At 34.3% G+C, this 22563-nt stretch overlaps 4 protein-coding genes, 1 non-coding gene and 1 pseudogene across 5 annotated transcripts; 1 reads left to right on the top strand and 5 right to left on the bottom strand.

The window, feature by feature from the left end:
- Nucleotides 1–2586: 2586 nt before the first annotated feature.
- LOC142531566 (protein EXORDIUM-like 3) lies at nt 2587–3796 on the bottom strand. Its single transcript, XM_075637743.1, has one exon. It carries the CDS (start codon nt 3741–3743, stop codon nt 2703–2705), a length of 1041 nt encoding a protein of 346 aa, XP_075493858.1. The 5' UTR covers nt 3744–3796; the 3' UTR covers nt 2587–2702.
- A 4791-nt stretch (nt 3797–8587) lies between these two features.
- LOC142531716 (UDP-glucuronate 4-epimerase 3-like) lies at nt 8588–10225 on the top strand. Its single transcript, XM_075637939.1, has one exon. It carries the CDS (start codon nt 8750–8752, stop codon nt 10040–10042), a length of 1293 nt encoding a protein of 430 aa, XP_075494054.1. The 5' UTR covers nt 8588–8749; the 3' UTR covers nt 10043–10225.
- A 412-nt stretch (nt 10226–10637) lies between these two features.
- On the bottom strand, nt 10638–12830 carry LOC142531842 (small ribosomal subunit protein uS10y-like; annotated as a pseudogene).
- A 1048-nt stretch (nt 12831–13878) lies between these two features.
- On the bottom strand, nt 13879–15990 carry LOC142531717 (chloride conductance regulatory protein ICln-like). The gene is made up of 7 exons (XM_075637940.1): nt 15739–15990; nt 15524–15647; nt 14875–14989; nt 14698–14757; nt 14559–14618; nt 14382–14473; nt 13879–14062 (listed from the first exon to the last, which is right to left on the bottom strand). Exons 1-7 carry the CDS (start codon nt 15903–15905, stop codon nt 13991–13993), a joined length of 690 nt encoding a protein of 229 aa, XP_075494055.1. The 5' UTR covers nt 15906–15990; the 3' UTR covers nt 13879–13990.
- A 571-nt stretch (nt 15991–16561) lies between these two features.
- Nucleotides 16562–18781, bottom strand: LOC142531768 (small ribosomal subunit protein uS15). Its single transcript, XM_075638023.1, has 5 exons — nt 18576–18781; nt 18420–18492; nt 18177–18315; nt 17892–18078; nt 16562–16817 (listed from the first exon to the last, which is right to left on the bottom strand). The coding sequence occupies exons 1-5, from the start codon at nt 18596–18598 to the stop codon at nt 16784–16786; spliced, it is 456 nt and encodes a 151-aa protein (XP_075494138.1). The 5' UTR covers nt 18599–18781; the 3' UTR covers nt 16562–16783.
- Nucleotides 18782–21096: 2315 nt separating this feature from the next.
- LOC142532117 (small nucleolar RNA U3) lies at nt 21097–21308 on the bottom strand. Its single transcript, XR_012816508.1, has one exon. It is a non-coding gene; the product is annotated as a small nucleolar RNA U3 (small nucleolar RNA).
- Between the last annotated feature and the right edge of the window lie 1255 nt (nt 21309–22563).

Consider the following 22563-nt stretch of genomic DNA (forward strand, 5'->3'; position numbering starts at 1 on the left):
ACTTTTTATTGTGAATATCGGTAGGGTAAATCCGTCTCACAGATAAAATTTGTGAGATCATCTTACAAGATACCTACTTAAGATTGATCTATCTATATATATCTCATTTTTAGGATATTCAAGATCACTCTACTAAAAGGTTCATATCAAAATGAGAGAACTATTGCATAAGCTAATGCATGTACTATATGCCGGATCTGCTTTATAACTTATAAGCATAAAGCACTTTTTGACTTATTTAAGTATAGATATAATTTTGATATGTTTCCATTCATCATATTTGTTTTCATTTTTATTAATGAGATGTCATTCATCTATTGAATGTGATTAATCATATCCAAATTATACGTCCTAACGTCCAATAGATGAATGACATTTCATTGGTGGATACACTCATCTGCCAGATGTGATGAAGAATATTAAAATTGTATAACCAATATATTAATATGATCTCGTAAGTAGGCACGATAGTTAAACAGCATATCAAAATTATATTGGCCAATGTATTTATCTATTCGCATATTTATCTGTACATTGGTTTTTCTTTTATGTATACAATATTTTGACTAACCTTAAAATCAATCGAAATTATGTTATATTAACCATTCCAATACAAAGATACCACGAATTTAGTGACATAAGGGCATTGTATTATTGTAATCTATTTCATCTTGGAACAATTAAAATCACAAATCTCTATCGTATAGTGAATTGAAACATCCCCCTCCCACCGCTTAATCTACCAACCAACTTTATAAAAGTTACTTTAAATTTCATTTTTATTTTTCCAAGAAATCAACATTTTCTCAACCAATAAAAAAAACACAAAAATCAATTGAAACCAGTAAATTTGAACAGAAAAAGGGAGTAAAGGGAAAAAAAAAAGAAAAAGAAAAAAGAAAAAGAGCATTTAATAATTTCGCATGTGGTAGGAAATGGATGAGTTAGTCAAATTTAATGAGCTCAAAATCAGCTTGACCTTATGATCACAAGCTCGAGTACATTCAATATTTATAAATAATTATAATAAACAAAATTATATAAAATTAACAGCCAAATATAAATAATATTAAAAAAAACACATGATCTTTTAGATAATTCAAAATTTGAGACTTAGTATTCGATATTCAATTGCAACAATCTTTTTCTCAAATAAAAAAAAAAGTTTATATCCGATTTATCAAAATACCACGATCTAAACATAAGCCGATCGCAGATCCGATTCGATTCAAATATGGTGGAAAAATTAATATCCGAATTTATAATAAAACATAAATTAATTTTTATTAAATTTTACAAACTGGATTAATTAAATGTATAAAATCATATAAATCAAAATATCCGTAGTCCAATAATTTGTTTGGAATTTAATAAAATCATTTGAAGAAACTTGCGAATTGATTCATCCCGCAATATAATCGTGACCAGTGGACCCCGACAGAATTATTGCACTGCGCTGCAAGTTGCCTAGCAACATTTGAAAAACGAAATTTTTTTAAATTTACTTCCAAAAATATATATATATATATTTTTTACCAAATTTCAAGTTTAAAAAGCCTTGTGTTGATATAAAAATCAGTATTTACTTAAATTTTTGTAAAAAAAAATATACTATTCATAATGAGAAAAGTATGTATATATAAACCAAAATTTTAACTAAATAAAAATATATAATTTATTTTCGATATTGTCAATTTGTTTATTTAAAATTAATTAGATAATATTTTTAACAAATAGGTTCAAATCAAAATTTTAATTATATGATCTTTTAATTTCATGATACAATATATAAATATGTATAATTTAAAATTAAATGTGTATTTTTTTAATGATAAAAGGAAAAAATAGACTTTTTACTTAAATTTCACACTAAATTTACCTAAACCTATACAATCAAGAGTATGTCTCTTGTGAGACGATCTCACGAATCTTTATCTGTGAGACGAGTCAACCTTACCGATATTCATAATAAAAGTAATACTCTTAGCATAAAAAGTAATACGTTTTCATGGATGACTCAAATAAGATATTAGTCTCACAAAATACGACCGTGAGACCGTCTCACGCAAGTTTTGCCCACAGTTAAATCATCAACAAAATTTTATTGATCAATTTGCTATTTTCAATCTTTCATAAATCAAATTAATTTCCTCTAATTAATCTATATTAACATTGTTTATTTTAAATGTATACAGAAATGAATATTACTATTGGGTCGGGTTAATGGATCATTTTCCAAAACGGGTGTGACCCGAAAAAGAATAAAAGCAACCTTGGGAAATTATTTTTGCCATTGAATAAACTTTTTTATTTCGTTTTATCTTACAAAATTGTTTTAGATAAATATAAGATATGGTTTGGTGTATATTAAATGTTAACAAACAAATTTTACAATAATTATTATTTATACAAAATAATTTGTATATATCATTTAATCTTTTTATAATATTAAAAATACAATGTATTTATTTTTGTACAAAATATTATATTAAATCGCTTTCAAATACTCTGGTTTTCTTCTTTTTCAAAATTTCAAACTACGTAGATTCCTCGACACTCCAAAAACAAAAATTTAAACTTAAATCAAATTCCAAAATCCACAAACAATTAAAGTCAAAATTATGAGGTAAAAAAGAAATCCAAACGCAAAAATTATTAAATATTATAATTAATACTAATAAAAACTATTATTAATTAATTTACTACTGATCAAGGGCATTAGGGCCAGTGCAGTAATTCACCAGATGATTCCAAACCCATTGAACCAAGAACCTCCGTCGGATGCCGTTCATGTTGAACGTAGCACCATCTTCACCGTTCAACATCTGTCCGGTGTAGGATCCTCCACCCCCAGTTCCGTAAATACCCTCACACAAATCGGCTATTTCCACCGGGAAAACCGGGTCCTGACCCGCATACCATGCGTTGATTAGCGGGTTGGTGGATAGCTCAGCTATCTCATGAGCTATTACGCTAATCATACCGTCCACCCCAATGTCGCCGTTCGGCGGCTTCACCGCCTTCAGCCCGGGGATGTACTCCGGCACGGCGAAGGGATACGCGCACACGGCGGGGCAGAGCTTCGCGGAGTTTCCCACCCAGGCGTACGGCAGCGTGTACCCCACGATCGAAGGGAAGGTGAAGTAGTGGAAGCCGCAGACATTGTTGCAGAAATCCTGCACGAACACTTCGCCGGACGTCAGCAGGAGGTAGACCCCGCTCTTGGGGTTGATCGGGAGCGGCCGCGTGGATGCGGTGACGGCGGATTTTATCACCGATTGTACGGAGAGGCGCGTGAGGGACTTGCCGTGAGAGTAGAACCGGTCGTTCTTCTCTTCTCCTAGGCGGACGGTTCGCGAGATGTTGGCCCCGGTCTGGTCCGTGTAGTGGCGGACGGTCTTCCACCAGCCGGAGACAGAGGGCGGGGTGGAGTCCGCGTCGGAGATGGAGGAGATGAACTCGCGGATGATACGCTTCTGGGAGCTCTGCCAGGCGCCGTACCAGATGGGATAGACTGTGATGTTGGCGGTGAGAACGGGGCCCATGTGGTATTTCAGCTTAACAAATTCCGATGAGCCCTCGTACTTTTTAGACCCACCGAAGAGAAAATCTGTGGTGTTGGGGTTGGCATAGGGCCATGGGCGCCAGCAGGTGGCGGGCCAGGCGAGGAGGAAGAAGAAGAACAAGAGAATGAGGGATCTAAGGGACAACGCCAGCGCGGGGATTGGTGGTGCCGGCGTCATTACAGAAGGTGAGCAGCGGTAGTGTGAGAGTAGTGTGGTGGGGGAGTGTATATATATAATGAACCATTTTTTAAAATAAATATTTACATTGAATTTGAATGTTCGGAAGTTACAAATTCCTTTTTTTCTCATTCACGTATTTCAATGCTTTTATTTTATATTTATTTGAATTTTTCTTGTTTTTATTTTATTTATTATTTGAGTATTTTTTCCTTTTCGAACAAACTTTTTTTATTTATATTTTTTTGATAAATTAATCGAGTTATGCAATTTTATGGTTTCAAGAGATTTTTTTGGGTAGAAAAAAACTTGATATTCATTGCGTAAACTTAACGAACGATATTTTATACTCTCGTGTATTTATAAAAAAAACACATAATATTTATATTTATTAGACGAATCGAATAAATATTCTATAAAATCCGTGGCATGTTTTGTTAAGATTAGTGAATCAGTTCCTTTTTACTTGAAACATATAGTAAGTTATATATCTACCTCGATAAAAATGTTAAATCAAATTATATTGTTCATTACTTCACTTTCACTTATCTTTAGGACCAATAAGAATATCATACATTTTAGGATCTTACACATCCTTAGTTTGCAGAAATTTGTGTGAAAAGGTCTTACATGTTGTATTTTGTGATATGAATCTCTTATTTGGGTCATCCATGAAAAAAGTATTATTTTTTATGCTAAAAGTATTACTTTTTGTTGTGAATGTCGGTATGGTTAATTCGTCTCACAAATAAAGATTCGTGAGACCGTCTTCCAAGAGACTTAATATCTGTACTTTGTCCATTTTTCATTTGTTTATCACTTTGATTACTCTAGTTTCAGTGAATTTTTTAGTTTATTTTCTTCACGATTATCACGAAGTCTACAACAGCAACGACTGCGATTATTTTGTGCATTTTCGTTCGTTTTGAGCCGTGGATTTTATGGCAATGTAACTTTATTGAACACTATTTTTATTTTTTTAATCAAAATATATCGAATTATAAAATTACTCTAAATTAAGAAATGTGGGCAAGAAAATGATTTAAAAAAAAAACTACAAAAGCATTAAAAGTCACGTGATTACGAAAACATCTTTTGAGAAACAATACCAAAAGTCACGTGATTATTTCATGATGCTAAAGCCAGTTGGTTAAAAAGGTCGGTTAGTGTCTCGCGATAATATGGTTTAAGAAGTATTAACAAAATCAATAATTAGATTAATAAAATTATTTTTTAATTTTTATTTGGTATATTTTGATTATAACAAATATTGTATATTTATTTTACATATAGAGACTTTACATATAGAGACTATACATATGATCATAGAAAATTATATTGTGATATTCAAAATCCGGCAAGAAATAGAATTGCCAACAACAATTATTTGGTCTCCGATTTTTTGCGTTGATATATATTATGACTTCATGACATTAATTAGTTTTTATGAAAATATCATATCTATTTAGACAAGTATTATTTTTCATATAATTTACTCATAACTGAATTAATCTAATTCAATTTAAAAATTCACATATTATTTCTTTCTATAAATTATTTATTTAATATAATTACATTATCGTCAATCAAATAAAAATTAAAAATTATAATAAAAATTTATTAATAAACTCGATTTATTCTATATCATAATCATGGTTCATATACATGGACTCGAAAGTTAAAACTTACGAGCAAATTATATTAAACATCCCTTGTAAAATTTCGACAACATAAAAACTCTTTATAAAATTAATTGAATTTATAACTTTCATTTTTTTAAAAAACGATATTAAACTCATTTCAAATGTGGTAAATATGTGTTAGTTGTCCAACATCGGCCAGATAAAATATTTGAGAGTTGCATATATGGACTTAGACAATCCTCCCCACTTGAGCAATCTTTTGAGGTTGAGTTATATCTAAGTCTCAATCTTAATATGATACTAAAGCTCATGTTCATCATTATATGTTGGACTGCCCATAGTCGGACCACATGTTCTGTCCATAGTTGGGTCATTTGCTATGTTCTGTCTATAGTTGGGTCATTTGTAAACTTCACGCTCCCACATCCATTGGATAAAATCTCTGAGAGTTGCATATATGAACTTAAACAACCCTCCTATTTGAGCTAGATTTTGGGTTGAGTTATGTTTAAATTCAATCTCAACAATATACTTGAACTTAAAAAAATACAAGATTAAATATGCATGATTTTTAAAAAAATGTAAGAGATATTAGTTTATTAATATTTTTTAGGTTGTCGATCTAAGTTAGCATAGCACTTTATCAATGTTTCCTAAATTTATTATATAAATTTTATTATAAATTCAGGTCAAAAACATATTATTCTTAAAGCATATTTTATTATGGGCGTACAAATTAATTTTATTTTAAATTATTGAGTAAATTCGTGAATTAAATTTGTCATAATATCTGAGAGAGGGCCCCCGTCTCGATGGTCTAGCCTCTCCCTGTCGTTTCCCAGCTGAACTCTTTGGCGGGAAAAAAAGGAGATAAAAAGATAGGGGTAATTGTGTAATTTCAGTTCCTACATAATGCTGTAATTTTACTTTGAATTTAACAACGAACATAAAATATTTAGGAATAAATCTTATTTGAGACGACCTCACGGATTTATATCTGTAAAACGGGTTGACACTGTCTATATTTGCGAAGAAAAAAATTATAATTTATTTATATAATATATAGTATAATAATATAAAATAAATATAGGACTGTAAGTTAATCACGGAGTGAATGGCGCTGCTGCTCAATTATGCAGAGATGAAGCAAATGGGCCCACTATCACAGCTCAGAGCGACGGTGATTTGTGGGCCTCTTTGTGGGCCCAACGATAAACCCAATCTAAAAATCATAAGCTCTTCTTATTGGGCTCTTTCGTGGCCCACATGCCTACTTGCGCATTTTGTGGTCACGTATGCATCAAAATGGACCACGCGCGGAATGGCATCTGCTGTTTTTTCACGTTTGGCACGCGCTGCCAACCTGATTCATTGTTTTGGTGTGGGTTCTGTATATGAATATGTGGAAATTAATTCGGCTGAATTATGTTTATTTGTGTTTTTAAAACTATACAATAATAATTTAAAGTTTGTATGGTTGTAACAATATGGTGTTTATTTTTTTAATTACTAGGTCATGAACTATAATAGTATACGAAAATTTCGAAAATATTTTATATATTTATGTTTTATATATACTTCGAAATTCCAATAGGAAAATGTAAATTGATACGATGGGAAGTATTTTAAAATTAAAATCGAAAAAAATGGATTTTTTTCCAAACTCGGTCCATGGATGTAAAATTGATATGACGAGAAGTATGAAACGCGTTGACATGCTCTATATTTACGAACAAAAAAATTATAATTTATGTAAATAAATAAAGCAAGGGATTAGACAATAATTATATTAATTGGTCAATCAGTATTTTGTACAAATAATAAATAAAATTTATGTCGAGCTGGTCACGGAGAAACTTAAAAGAGAGCTTGAAATCACCATTAATGATTACGCGTGGTTATACGCGCCGCCACATGATTTTTCCGACAGGATGTGGAGTTCACAATACGTGAGAGGTGAGTTTTTATTGGAGATAAATAATGGGCCCAATTCAATCATGGGCCGACATTTGGGCCACAGTGCGAAAATGGGCGACGGCCCTAATCTGAAGCATCAATGATAAATCTTCAGTATAATATTAAAATATATAATTATTTTTTCAAAAACATATACAAACATAGTTTTTTTTCAAAAAAATTTTGATCATATAACGTGGAAAAAAATTTAAAAAATGCATTTCATGAAAATTTAATATTGAATGAATTAATGAAATCACATTCTACAAAAAAATATGATTAGAAATAAAATGGACTTAAAATTGTAGTGGGGCGGAATTTAATATCACTATTCTTGTGTGGTTGTATATGCCATCTTAGGTTTGACATCGATTGTAGGATTGCACGTTTACCGCATGTTATCATGTCTGGATCGCTTTCTTAAAGATAATTATTGCTCCAAATAATGTATAATATTTTTTTGGCAAAAACTTGTGTGAGACAGTCTCACGGGTCATATTTTGTGAGACGGGTCTCTTATCTGGGTCATCCATGAAAAAATATTACTTTTTATGCTAAGATTATTACTTTTTCTTGTGAATATTGATAGGGTTGACCTGTCTCACAGATAAAAATTCGTGAGATCGTTTCACAAGAGACCTACTCTATTTTTTTTTTGTTAAAAAAAATTACAAAAGTTAGTAGATAATCACATAAATTAGAGCAAAAGTTGTTAACGTTTGTACAAATTGAGTGTCTCTACAAGTGTATGTAAGCATAGAGCTTGTTAACGGCACGTGTATATTCCTTCTTATCCAAACATTGCCTAATTTGGACGAAAGGTTAGGTTATTTGTAGCCACTGGGTTCGTCATAATCTCGAAGTATTGTTTTCAAAAGATGTTTGCAAATATATTATATATTCGTTATTTATTGAAATTTCTCAATATATTATAAGCGTATTTATCATGTGAGACGGTCTTTTTCCAACAAAAAAAATAGAGTATCTCTCTTGTGAAACGGTCTCACGGATCTTTATCTGTGATACGTGTCAACCCTACCGATATTCACAATAAAATAGTTCTTAACATAAAAAGTAATATTTTTCATGAATGACCCAGATAAGAGATCTATCTCACAAAATACGACCCGTGAGATCGTTTCACACAACTTTTTGCCTTGAATTTTATCTACAGTTTGAAAATAATATAAATATTCACACTAACACATAAAACACATACATAATACAAAGATAATCAATCACAAGGCCATTCGTTTTGCGCTCGTTTACTCTCTACTCTTTTCACAGCAACGATCGCCACCGCCGCCGCCACCTCCTCTGCCACCATTCTTCTTTATCAAATTTTGAAATTGACACTTTCTGTATTCATGCCACGAAACTTAACTTCCAATAAGAAATCCACATTTTATGCATACAATCCAAAGAAATCAGTACTGTATTAAGATGGTAGACAGGCTTCCATCTTTTCACCGCAGATTGCCAAAATACTCCGCCAGGAAGTACGTTTCTTGGGCAACCATTTTCGCCGCATTCATCATTTTCTTGAGTATCCGCTCTCGATTTCCAGGACAGTTCTCGAGCGAGCTGCGAATCAGCACCAGTTGGGGTGGCCGGAAATGGGTAGAACAAGTGCTAACGTCGGCCAAACCCCGCCAAGAAACCGGTCATTTGACCATCCTTGTCACCGGAGCCGCAGGGTTCATTGGATTCCATGTCTCCGCCGCACTGAAGCAACGTGGAGACGGCGTTGTGGGACTGGACAACTTCAACGATTACTACGATCCTTCACTCAAAAGAGCTCGCCAAGAAAGACTTAATGGCATCGGAATCTTCGTTATAGAGGGAGACATCAACGATTCAAATCTGTTGAAAGAGCTCTTCAAAATCGTCGAATTCACGCACGTCATGCATTTAGCTGCTCAAGCTGGGGTTCGTTATGGCTTGAAGAATCCAACCTCGTATATCCATAGCAATGTCGCTGGATTTGTTGCTATTCTTGAAGCTTGCAAATCAGCGAACCCTCAACCGGCGATCATCTGGGCTTCATCAAGTTCAGTTTATGGACTAAATTCCAAGAAACCATTTTCGGAAGCAGATAGAACGGATCAACCGGCGAGCTTATACGCAGCGACAAAGAAATCGGGGGAAGAAATCGCACACGCGTATAACCATATCTACGGCCTCTCTATCACCGGGCTCAGATTCTTCACAGTTTATGGACCATGGGGGAGGCCAGACATGGCTTACTTCTTCTTCACAAAGGATATACTAGAAAGGACCCCGATAACAATATTCGAAGGGCGGAATCAAGAAACCGTGGCAAGAGATTTCACCTACATTGATGATATAGTAAAGGGTTGTTTGGCTGCATTAGATACTGCAGAAAAGAGTACAGGGAGTGGAGGGAAGAAGAAGGGCAAGGCGCAACTACGTGTGTTTAATCTTGGGAACACTTCTCCAGTTACTGTCAAGAAGCTCGTTCGAACTTTGGAGAGATTGTTGAAGGTGAAGGCAAAGAAGAAGGTTGAGCCATTGCCGGTAAACGGCGACGTTTCGTTTACACATGCTGATATCAGTTATGCCAAGAAGGAGCTCAGCTATAGGCCAAAAACGGATTTGGAGTCGGGGCTGAAGAAATTTGTTGATTGGTACATGGAATATTATGATTCTGGGTTCGGGAAGGACCTACATTCTCGATGAATTTTCAAAGGATTGTGTTGTAGATAGTACATATTTTACCTCACTTAGAATGTTGCATGGGAGACATGGTGTTTATCATCTTCAAGGATGTTCTTGTGTTTGTTTTGGCAAAAGAAACAAGCTTGAATTTTTGAACGCAATCACGGGAACATGTCATAGGACATCTTCTATAATAAAGATTTGGGTTTTACGTATTTTGTGTTGCGATAATTGAGTTACCGTTCTTGATGCATTTTATATCAATTAGGCGCTCCAAAAGATTATTGTTTCATTCGGGATAAAATTTACATAAAAAATTTGATGTTATAACCAAGGATAGGAATTTGCGTAGCATCAAAGGCGAAAATCCAAAAGTATATTCTCGCCATTCTTTGTTTTTTTGCTATAAATAGATGCAAGTCAAATATTTTCAACTAATGATCAGAATTTCTGTTGAAAAGTGTGAGGAAAGGAACGGGAAAAAAATGAAGATCAACTGCAACTTTAATATCAATTTCAAGTAACACTGCCAAATCGTGCAACTTTGCCACAACAACCATGATCACTTGCCGCAAAACTGATGCAACAGTTGCTACACATTTTTCGAAAGAAGATCAATACAAAGATTAGAGCTAATAATTACATTTTCCTCCAAGTTTAGAAAACTTACAAAGCAAGCAATGTGATATCCCGACAAATTATGCCTCAAAATTCATTACTCAAAAGTCAGAAACTACTCGAGACAAATTGGAAAATAACCACAATCAATGTCATTGATAGTTTGACATCCAAAACTAAATATTCAAAAAGAAACCATGATACATATCTTAAGCTCACCACTCATCATACCAAAACATGATTTAATGCTTTTAAAATCTGAATGGAATAACAAGGTATGGGAGGTCTAAGAATCAGCAATCGTAACCTCAACCTCTACACCAGGTTCGATAGTTATTGAGGTGATCTGCTTAACGACATCTGGGGAGCTGAAAAGGTCGATTATTCTCTTGTGAACCCGGAGCTCAAATCTATCCCAAGTATTAGTACCTACGTAACAATATTCAAACAGGTAAAGATATCAAAGCACTGCATCAGTTTTGGGAAACAAATGTTGAACTAACTCAATGGCAATGTATTCAAAGAGTAAAATATCAAACAAACGGTCTACATCAGACAAATACTTTAGTATTTCTTGGCTGCATAATCCTAGGGACGACCTTACATTTTACAAATACCCAAGAAATGAATAAATCAACTTCTGTTCCTCTGTAAAAACTGCTACACTAAAACCTTCCCGCAGACTACTCTCTAGAAATATCATCTTGGAACTAAGCTTAACCATATTTTCATAACAAATTCATTTCAATATCACATAAATACAAGAAGAAATACCAACGTGAAAAAATTTGAAAAGATTAAACTCTTGTGAAAAATTTAATACCTTCACCACATGGAGACTTCCTAGTCGTGATATGAAGAACCTTGGTAGGCATTCTAACAGGTCCCTTGACCCGGAGCTTTTTGTCCTTGGCACCACGCACCAAATCAGCACAAACTGTAAACAAGACTCGAGTCAACAACAATGAAACTAAAACACCAAACACCACGGAAAATTGTGAAAGTGTAATTGTTTCCAAGTCCTAGAACCAGCTAAAATCAGTAATACACCATATCGTCACAGGATAAAACTCCCAGCGACAAAACAAAAGGTTTTGCACGTCTGTGACGGAACAAGGTAATTACCAGCAAAACCACACTGTAAACAACTATCAAGATTTCAGATTGATCAGCATGAGTAAAATCGATTAGTTTATCTTGATTAACAAAGAAGCATACACAATAACGCAATAATACAAATATAATAAACCGACATCGTTCAAATAACTAGAAGCTAGTATAGCATTTAACAATGAACAGGATAAACTACATACACAAGAATGATTTTATTATCCCAAAATAGAAATATACATCACATTCTCGCACATAATTTTCTAAATTTTTTTTATTATTATCTAATTTGATATCTCCCACCAGAATCATTACTTTTAATCAACTTTTCATCATTCCCCAAAAAATCTCTATTATTAAAAGAGTGATTTTCTTGTGCCTTACATGTAGAGATAATAAATCCAAGGTGAACCGCAAGATAGGAGTACTTTATTTTTGCCAAGAAGCTTCTAAGTATTGTATTTACTATCATATGCTAATTTCAAAGGTACATATTTAGTTATATGCAAAAAATTGTCTCTAAATATTTAGATCACATCATATTATCCTTTAGAACAACTGACTTTTAAACAAACGGAAGCCTCACTATTGCTCTTATCCTAGGCTCTACGAAGCCCATGTACCTTTAGCTTCTAGTAATCACGATTACATTACATTTGGACAATCTCATAGGCACTACAAAAGCTTAGTATATATCTACAAATATCATTCAGAGAATTAAACCAAAGATAGCTTTCTCCAACACATGCTCAGAAAACACCTATGCACACAAACTGCCAAACACTACCAAAACTCTTAATTTACCGCTAATAATGAAAACCAAATGAATTTCAACTAGATACATACCTTACACAAATAGAATAACCAATTGAAGCTAACGCATTCAAAAGAAAACAAGTAATTACAACAAGAAGCTATAATACTTCAACCGTTTGAGAATACACAGTATACCTTTCTCCAGATTCTTAACGTTTTTGGAAGACAGGGATGATACGGATCCTGTGAATCTGCTCCAGAGGCTCTTCCAGCCCCGGCTTCATCGGTTTCATAGCTGCGTACGCCATGTTTTCACCGGTTAAAATCTGTGCAGATACAGACACGAATAAAAAAAACATATCAATTTACATTGTTACAAAACCGAATCACAAATTAAACACAATTATGGGACAATCGAAGTTTATCGCAACGATTGCAGCTCGTAGATCACCTGATGGAAAAATGAAGATCGCGACGGCGGCTAAGCTGAGAAATCCGAGGAGTTTTAGCTGGATAATTTTACTGCATGCATAAAAAAGCTAGGGTTTAGTCAACTTTAAATGGACTCTGATAATGGGCCTAATCCATTCATGTTGCCGTAGCCAGTAGGTTTTAATTGAAGAGGGTTGAGCCCGGCCCAGTTTACTGTCATTTCTAGGCCTACACTTGGGATTCCAGTTGTTAGATACAATATTTTTCTATTTAATAATTAAAATTATTTAAGTATAATTAAAATTTAATAAGTGAGAGGATTAGTGAGGTGAAGTTATAGAGGGCTATAAAGAAATGAGAGTAAGTTTAAGGGGCTATAGGAAAATGGGGCCTATCACTTTTTTTTCATCGTGAAGATTAAATTTGAAAATATACTTAAATACATGCTGTACTAAACAATAATATACAAGGGATGTAAAAACATCAATTTACAAATTGAATTTAGCTATTTAAATAATAGTAGGTCTCTTGTAAGACGGTCTCACGAATCTTTATCTGTGAGACGGATCAACCATATCGATATTCACAATAAAAAATAATACTCTTAGCATAAAAAGTAATATTTTTTCATGGATAACCCATATAAGAGATTCTTCTCACAAACTACGACTTGTGAGATCATTTCACACAAGTTTTTGTTCTTAAATAAACAATGTTGGTATCAATAACCAACCATATTGTGTTACTTAATTTGAAGTTGCATTCTTAAGTTTTTGTTGCCAATTGTGGAAAATATTTGAAAGGATAGATAATGCACAGGTTTTTTTAAAAAAAGTTTTTTTTGCCAGTAAAAAGTTATTTTTGCCAGAAATAGGTTTATAGAAATTTTTGTGCAAGTTATGGACAACTTTAACGTTGTATGTATTAGCTTCGAAAAAACCTGAAATAATGCAAATGGTTTTCCCATAGTCCAGACTATAAAATAGAGATACAACATTGTTTCTGACTACAATGTCAAGACACGGATAAATATCTGAGCCGAAAGGTAGGAGATCAATGATGGCCATTTTTATCACTTTGTTCCGATTCCTCTGCATCCTCGAACCGTTGATCATTTATCTGGAGCTGCACAAAACATGTTACTCGAATTATACATTGATGTGCCATACTATTCTCGAAAGAACACACGCCTACGGGATGATCATGAGTTGCACAACAGTTGCATGCGATCACAAAAGAAAGCATCGACATTCAATTTCTATGTGGTGAGTAGGGAGTAATTTAATTTTGAGGTGCAATTATACCATAAAACGATTCGGTGTAGTAATACAAAAAAATTACATGCAATCCCTATATCCTTTTACCTTTTAAAGTGATAGCTATGAAAGTAGTAATGCCAAATTTGAAGTATTCTCAATGCTACACCAACTCAGCACATATATACCTGAACGACAGAATGGCATAAGTCGTTATCTCCATTAGCTCCAATCGTGCGTGTTGAATTTTGGGAGATATTCCATTCAGAATCCTCATCGTCTGCATTCATTAAGTAAAAGACAATTAAACGATCGAAAAGATTCAGACTAAAAGATCAAACAAGGGCATTTAAATATATGGGCACCTAAACCCTCATTTACAAACTGAGCAGCACTGAAATTCCAGTTGTGTTCATCTTCTTCATCTGAAAGCATAAAAAAAAATTAGCAAATTTTCATAAGAAAAGAATTTTCTTAACTTTGTCTCAAGAGACTATAAATCACCTTCAATGGGGTCTGGATTCAGCTCAGCACATTCACAAAATACCGCGAACAGTGTATCCACTGTTTAATAAGTTGATAGAAGGTTGTTATGCACGAGATAGAAAAAATGAAAAATGTATGCATAACATCGATGGATTGCATACCAGTCCTTCAAAGAAAAAGATCGGCAAAACATACCTTGATTAGGATCCGAAGGCACAAGTCTCATCTCTGTAATCTTTGATAAATCTAAAATCTCGTAAGTCTCGGAATCTGAATCATGCATTTCATCAGCCTCAGCTCCAGTCTCAATCTTCATAAGTATTAGCAAATTATAATGCATCATAACAAGCGCATTTGGCATTGGAGTTTAAATGTATAAGCATTTAGAGGAACAAAAACATGGCTTAATTTTGGTCTAATATTACTGAAATAATCACTACTATTTTGTTCACCTTGGCTTTTGATTCGACCAGTTTATTCGCATTTTGCATACTAAAAATAAAATTACTTTAATACCATATGACTAGGGAAAAATAATTGGTATGTGAACTATAGAGGTCCTGTGATTTTTACAGCTACAGTGGATAGCAATAAATCTGTCATGCTGATATCATAAGCCAATTCAATATGCTAATTCAAAGGATAAAGACTCGAGCACAAGGCTGAAATGAAGTTCCTATCTTTCAAAAACAAATGCACTGGTAAGCACGTTTAATCCAATAAAAATTTAACTACCCACAAAACAAGTAATCTTAGTCTTCAAAACGCAATTGAAAAAATAAAATTTTGAACAGAACATACAAAATCAACAACTGGCGAGCTCGATTGGTGAAAGCATGCTTACCTGAGCATAAATACAAGGAGAAGGGTAAGCCTCCGGGTCCCTCGATACCGCATGAAGAGCCACCGACACGATATCCACGGCATAACCTTTAGCTCGGTCCGTGTCACTCAACCAAACAACTTGCCTTCGCCCAAGCAACAAAAAACAATCACACAAACCGCAACTGCAAATTTCCAAATCACACATATGAAACGAAATACAGTACTGAATCATACTTAGTGGAGATGTAGAGAGTGCCTGGGAATTCAGGAGGTCGGTTGCCGAGAACGATAGAGACTCCTGGCTGCGTGTGCATCAGTTCCTCGCCATTGTCTCCGTCAAAAACTGGTTGACCGGCGTCTCCGCCGGCTCTTTCAGCCACTAAACGGAGCCCAGCGGCCATTTAACTTCCGGTGCCTGGTTCTCTAAGCTGGATTTGAGTCGTTGCAAATTAGGGTTTGTATTTATTTATTACCACTTTATTAATATATAGTTTCTTTCCAAACTTCATTTCATTCATGTACCAATCACGGTCTTATAATTTCTCTTCGTTCCTTTATAAAATGGATTTTAAATTCTAACATCTCATTTTTTTTATAATCAAACATATTTGCTATGAATTAAATAATTGTAACTCAAATATAATCAATAAATTAATTGTAAAATCACATAGTTCGAAGACAAAAACTTGTGTGAAACGATTTCACGTGTCGTATTTTGTGAGACAAATCTCTTATTTGGATCATCCTTACAAAAATATTACTTTTTATACTAAAAATGTTACTTTTTATTGTGAATATCACAGATAAAAAAATCGTTTCACAAGAGACCTACTCTGGTTCAAATGACATGATTTTTGGGATTTTTTTTTCAAGTTCAATTTATCAATTTTTTGCTCAAAATCAATTTCATTGGTATATTAATGAAATATTAATAATTGGTCCCAATCTATAAATTGGCAGATTTACCGATCTATTTTGTTACTAATAAATCATTTTTTAGGAAAGCAATCACTTTAACGAGCTACTTAGGTGTTTTAAGTCGAAGACACTCGGTGCATTGACTCGTACAACCCAACAGCTAAAATTTCACATAGAATTGTACCAAACTTAACAACAACAAAAACATAGAAGACTCAAAATTGTCATTCATTTTGAAGTACCATAACACTGTCGTCGAACAAAATGACTCGAACTATAAGAATTAAGAACACATTATGCCGTTTGCCCCAGCATATCGCCTGGCTGCAGTTGTAACCATCTCGAATTTTCATCTCCTGATTTATGCGACGAGTGTGCTCGCTGTGGTTGACTCGCTGCATCATAGAGTTTCATCAATAATTTGCAACAAACTATAAAAACTAGATGATGAAGAAGACAGTTGTAAACGCAAATAGTTGAGAAGAATGAGAAAGTTCGACGGCATGGTGACAATCATCTCAGCTAAACCAGTAACCTCTGGATCTAATACTACTTCAACATAGCAATGGCCAAGTTACAAATATACATGTGCACAAATAGAACAGAACCTGTTTCTTTCAACATGAACACTGGATACCCGAAGCTTGCTAATATTACAATTACAAGTAAACAAATATATTATCTCTGATACATGATGAACTAACGAAAACTCTCACTTCTCCAAAATTTCAACAGCAATACAATTATTCGCTCACTTTAATTAACTAGCTCTCCACACAAAACATCTTCTTGTATCTGAAAAAACAGCTTAATAATGCCAATGTGCCAGACACTAGTCACAACACAACCCTTGCATAAAATTAATCTAAGATGACCTTAGATGACACATTGCTCATAGCATTTAAACCAGTCCACAATATGCAGGAAAATAACACGTCGTCAACTACAAAATAAATTCCTTTAATGGGGAATAAGTTGAAAACAGATTAAAAATATAACATAATCTGATCTTAAAGTTAAATCATAATCTTGAAATTAAACAACAAACATTAATTTCCATTGAACTGTAGAAAAAAGCAAAAAGGACAGGAAACTTGCTACTTCCAGAAGGTGGTGTTCAATTCAAAGTAACAAATTCGTTCAGCAGTTCAAAAGAGTATTATTTTAACATAATATAAACCTCTAATAATTTCTAGTAAAATGCATTCAAACGCATTAAAATATAACACGATCTGCTCAAATTTTCATGATAGTCTTGTAATCAACCAACCAACGAACATCAATTTTACACAAACTGCAATAAAATGGAAAAACAAAAACAAAGGAACTAGTGTTTCCAGAAGGGCAGTGATAGATTCAAAGATTATTCTTTTAACATTATAATAACCTCCAATGTCTTTAGAATTACACAAACCATACACAATAATTTCTAGCAAACTGCATTCAAAAGAAAAATAAGGGCATATTACTATTTCCAGACGGGCGGTAGCTTCTTGGTCTTCTTGTAGTATCGGGCAAGGCGATGAATCCTGCTCTCCACCAAAATCAGCCTGAATTTGGAATCCTTATCCTTCCTGTTCCTCTCCAAATGCTTCCTGATTGCCACTGCCTTCTTTATCAAGTGGTACAAATCCTCCGGAATCTCCGGAGCAAGACCTACACATTATCGATTAACCAAACCATCAGCAAATCAATCACCATTTTATTCAAAAGATGATAAATTCGCAGGCAAACATTCAGAAATGAAATAATACCGTGGGCCTTGAGAATACGAAGGATCTTGCTACCAGTGACGCTCTTCACCTGAGCAATACCATTAGAATCACGAAGAATCACACCGATCTGAGAAGGTGTCATTCCTTTCTTCGCGAATTTACAGATATTGTCTTCAACCTTTTAAACCCATCAACAAACACATCCAGTTAATTCACAAAACAAACTCGCTCGTATAGCGCACGAATGTGAAATTAGAATAAATTTTTCCCCCACAAACTCACATCTTGCGACGAGATTTTGAGCCAGCTGGGAGGTGTTCTCTTGTATGGAAGAGCTGAAGCGGAGATACCCTTGCTGAAATCCGATAAAAATGGCAAAAATTTCAGATTTATGTTCGTGAATCGAAATTGAAAGAGAAAACACGGGAGGAGGAATACCCGCGGCTGTGCATACGACCCATTGCGGCGGCGGCGGCGGCGGCGACGCTGCACTGCGTTCACTGAATATAGCTCAGTTCTCTGGAATAAACAAAACGCCGAAATTCTAAATGGTTAGGGTTATATCTTTCGCTGAAACGAGATTTCCTTATGCGGCCCAATACTATCTGGGCTTACACTATATAATTGTACCACTATAATATGGGCCACAAAAGAAGCCTGATTCTTGGCTCCACAATTACACATATATTATCAAATAACCCAAAAATTCAAAGACTCATATTTTAATTACGTGAGACGGATATTCTATTCTAGTCATTAATAAAGATATGTTATTTTTTATGTCAAAAATGTTATTTTTATCGTAAACATGAACACAGTTGTTAGTCTCACCCACAAAGATATGCGTCACCATTGAGACCTACTCGTCAAGAAATGCAAAGTTGTGAGGTTTTGGATTGGTCTGGATTATTGTTTCGACTTATATTCTGAGAGTAACTTAACTATCTCGATCATCTGTCCAGATAATATGGTTTCAGAGTGTTAGAAAGGAAGTTTGCTGTCTTGTTCGTCTTTGTGTACAATGTGATAATTTTCGGCACTTGCTCATGTTTAGTCGATCGATAGAGGATTTTTCTCGATCTAGGCTAACAGCTGATGTTGGAATCCGTTCATATAGGTCTACAGGATTATGCTACACTGTCCTAAAAAACGGCTTAAAATTCTAATAACTGACGGGTGAGATGTTGTCGGTTAAAGTTTGGTAATTGTGTTAAATTTTTTTGAGACGTGATTAGGGAGAGATATATGGATGGAGAAAATAGTAAATTTATCATCTTCATCCATATATCTCTATCTGTAATCACCGTATCAAAAAAATTCAACACCATTGTCAAACTTTGACCGGCGATATCTCATCCGTCAGTTGTCAGAATTTTAAACCGAGGGCTTTCCGAAATGGGGCTCGGTTTAACTGTCGATAATGGATGGACATTCTCACGATTCCATCTTTTTTCTATACAAACAATATTGGAGCTCACCAAGGTGACATGCTAGGTTTGATATAGCTTTTTTTGCTAAATCCTAAAGCTGTTCTTTGAGTTCTTTCAACTGTGCCGGGCGATTAGAGAATTGTGAGTTGAGTAAATGGTTATTAAACAGCCATAAATCGGACTATGCGAAACAGTTAAACCATTTGACATACTTGCATAATTCAACTTTTCAAGATGTATCAGGTGCTACGTAATTCTCAAAACGAATGTGGTTGCTGGTAATTGATTTTTCATGTTACTGAATTTATTTTGCTCCAGCACTCTCATGGTGCACCAATATGAAGATGCTGTGTCATTTCCAAAGAGAATGCTGTTCGGGTAAATTATTTTTCGTGTTCCTGAATTTCTTCAAGTTTTTTGATGTTAAGAAGATCGATCCGGAATTATGTAAGGTAAGCAGTGCGGCAGAAGCGAGCTGACACAAATAAAGCTCTTAAAAATCCACTCTTCAATGGGAGTTGCTCAACATCAAAGCCTGATATATATTTTACATATGTTTCCCATGGTTGACGTCCAGTGTAGCATTTTCCATTCTCTTTACTATATTTATACACATTTATATGCTGTTTTTATACATTTTTTATACACGGATGTATTACATCAAATATGTAAATATGCATCAATTGTCATTTGATTTCTTTTCATTTTTCAATGTGATTTTAACAAGAACCAAGCAGCTTAATATATTAACAATAATATCTTCTTATTCATCAAAACTTGTCCCCGATCTCTCTTTCCTTGGCGAAGCATCAAAACAGTTCAAATGGGATCTGATTTACGTGTCCAGCAAAGATCTGCTCTTTTTTAGGCAACTTGAAATAAGTTGTAGATAGCTTTCTGTTCTACAAAAAGCTTGCAGCTAAAGAGTCACGCCTGTCATGTCCAGCAATTGTCTTTTTATGATCTCTTTAAAGGTCTGGCCTGATTCCTTAGCCCCGGCGAACTCAACCAGATGTGATATCCAAATTTCAACTATTTTTAGAAGCTGTTCAGTGATATCATTTGTCAAGGTTTTGTTTTTTAAATGATGGGTGCATGTCGAGTTTTGAATGTGATCTTTATGCAGTAGGTGAAAATGAAACAAATGTTCCATATCTTTTTTTCTACCTCTAATTTCCAGCCCAAATAAACAAAATAATGGCAAAAACAAGTGCATTCTTTGCTAAGTATTAGTGGTTTTCTTCTTATGTCCTTTTTATCAACGTTTTTGAAGAGTTTATGGTAGTAGTTGGAGCTTACCGGTAGACTCGTTGAGGCTACAATGGGAGATGGGATTTGATCGGAGAGCAGCTTCGGAGTTGAGTAAGAGCACATACCAAGAAACATGGTTCCGAACACCATGGATGCATACTTTAATCTCAATCCAATAACCCACATTTCCAAATGCCCCGTAAATCCATAAAATAAAAGTCCCAGATATCGAATTTCAAAATCGACGCAAACCCAGAAAAACAAAAAAGATTTGGTATAGTCTGTCAGACAACTGCAGGACCATCTCAACCCAAAGTGGGGTCAAGAGCGATCCTCTACGGATCCGCTGGCTTAGAACCATGGACATATGTTAATCACGCTCTGATCCTGCAGTTATTACTCATCCACCAGACTTGGTTTCCTGCCTCCTTAGAACTCAAGGACACAGAGGTACGAGCCTATAGAACAGATCCTGTTCAAGTAAGGTCGTAGCCTTAAGTGGTTGCTAAGAGTAATATAACAAGCTTATTTCTTTAATGGTTGGCCAATGTGGGATAAGTTTCAGTTGTATAAGGTTGTTTGCGTCATTTTGAGTTTAAAGGGAGGATTGGTTGAAATATTAAACGAAGAAAGCACCCGCACGTAGGACCCCTTACAAATTTATTCATCACACTTTATTTAGGATTTAAAACTTGTTCTTACAAATTATTCGATCGTGTTGTGAAAAAGTAAAAATTTATGGTAAAAAGTAAAAATCTCAAACTCTCAAAATTTACCAAACTACAGACTTTATAATATTTTTCTCTCTACTCAATTGTGATTTTCTTCACAAATGAGAGATCTATTTATAGGAAATCTTTACAAATAATCCAAAAATAAAATACATCATTACATACATCATCACACACTAATTTTCAATATTTACAACTCTTATTTTCAACATTCAAATATTCAATACACACATTTTAAATATTATTTTCCAATACTCCCTCTTGTGATGATGATCATGATACGATGATGTCTTCATTACGTGTTTTTGTACTGCCTCGTTAAAAACCTTACTTGGAAAAACCCATTGGGATAAAAACCATAGTAAGGGAAAAAGAGTGCAGTCACGTAAACTCTCCCTGATGTTGACATGAACAATTCTTCACAAATTTCGTAGATTGCGCATCCCAATATTATATATGTGATTTCTGAATATTGACGTAGGAAGCGCCTTTGTGAAGAGATCTGATGAATTTTCACTTGATTGAATGTGACGAACATCAATACATTTATTCTTCTCAAGCTCCTTGGTGAATGCGAAGAACTTAGGAGGAATATGTTTAGTTCTGTCGCTTTTTACGTATCCTTCTTTCACTTGAGCAACACATACAGCATTATCTTCATATAGTATCACAGGCTTCTCGTCGAATGATAATCCGCATGAGAATTTGGATATGTTGGGTCAATGATTTTAACCACACACATTCACGACTTGCTTCATGTAGTGCAATAATCTCGGCATGATTTGATGAAGTTGTTACGAGCGTTTGTTTCTGTGAACGCCAAGAAATTGCAGTGCCTCCACAAGTAAAAACATATCCAGTTTGGGAACGTGCCTTGTGTGGATCAGATAAGTATCCAGCATCGGCATAACCAATTATACTTGGATTAGTATCTTTTGAATACAAAAGTCCCAAGTCTATCAAATTATTCAATCACACTTTATTTACGATTTAAAACTTTTTCTATCAAATCAT

Source organism: Primulina tabacum, chromosome 17, assembly GCF_025594145.1.
Source record: "Primulina tabacum isolate GXHZ01 chromosome 17, ASM2559414v2, whole genome shotgun sequence".
Lineage (NCBI taxonomy): Eukaryota > Viridiplantae > Streptophyta > Magnoliopsida > Lamiales > Gesneriaceae > Primulina > Primulina tabacum.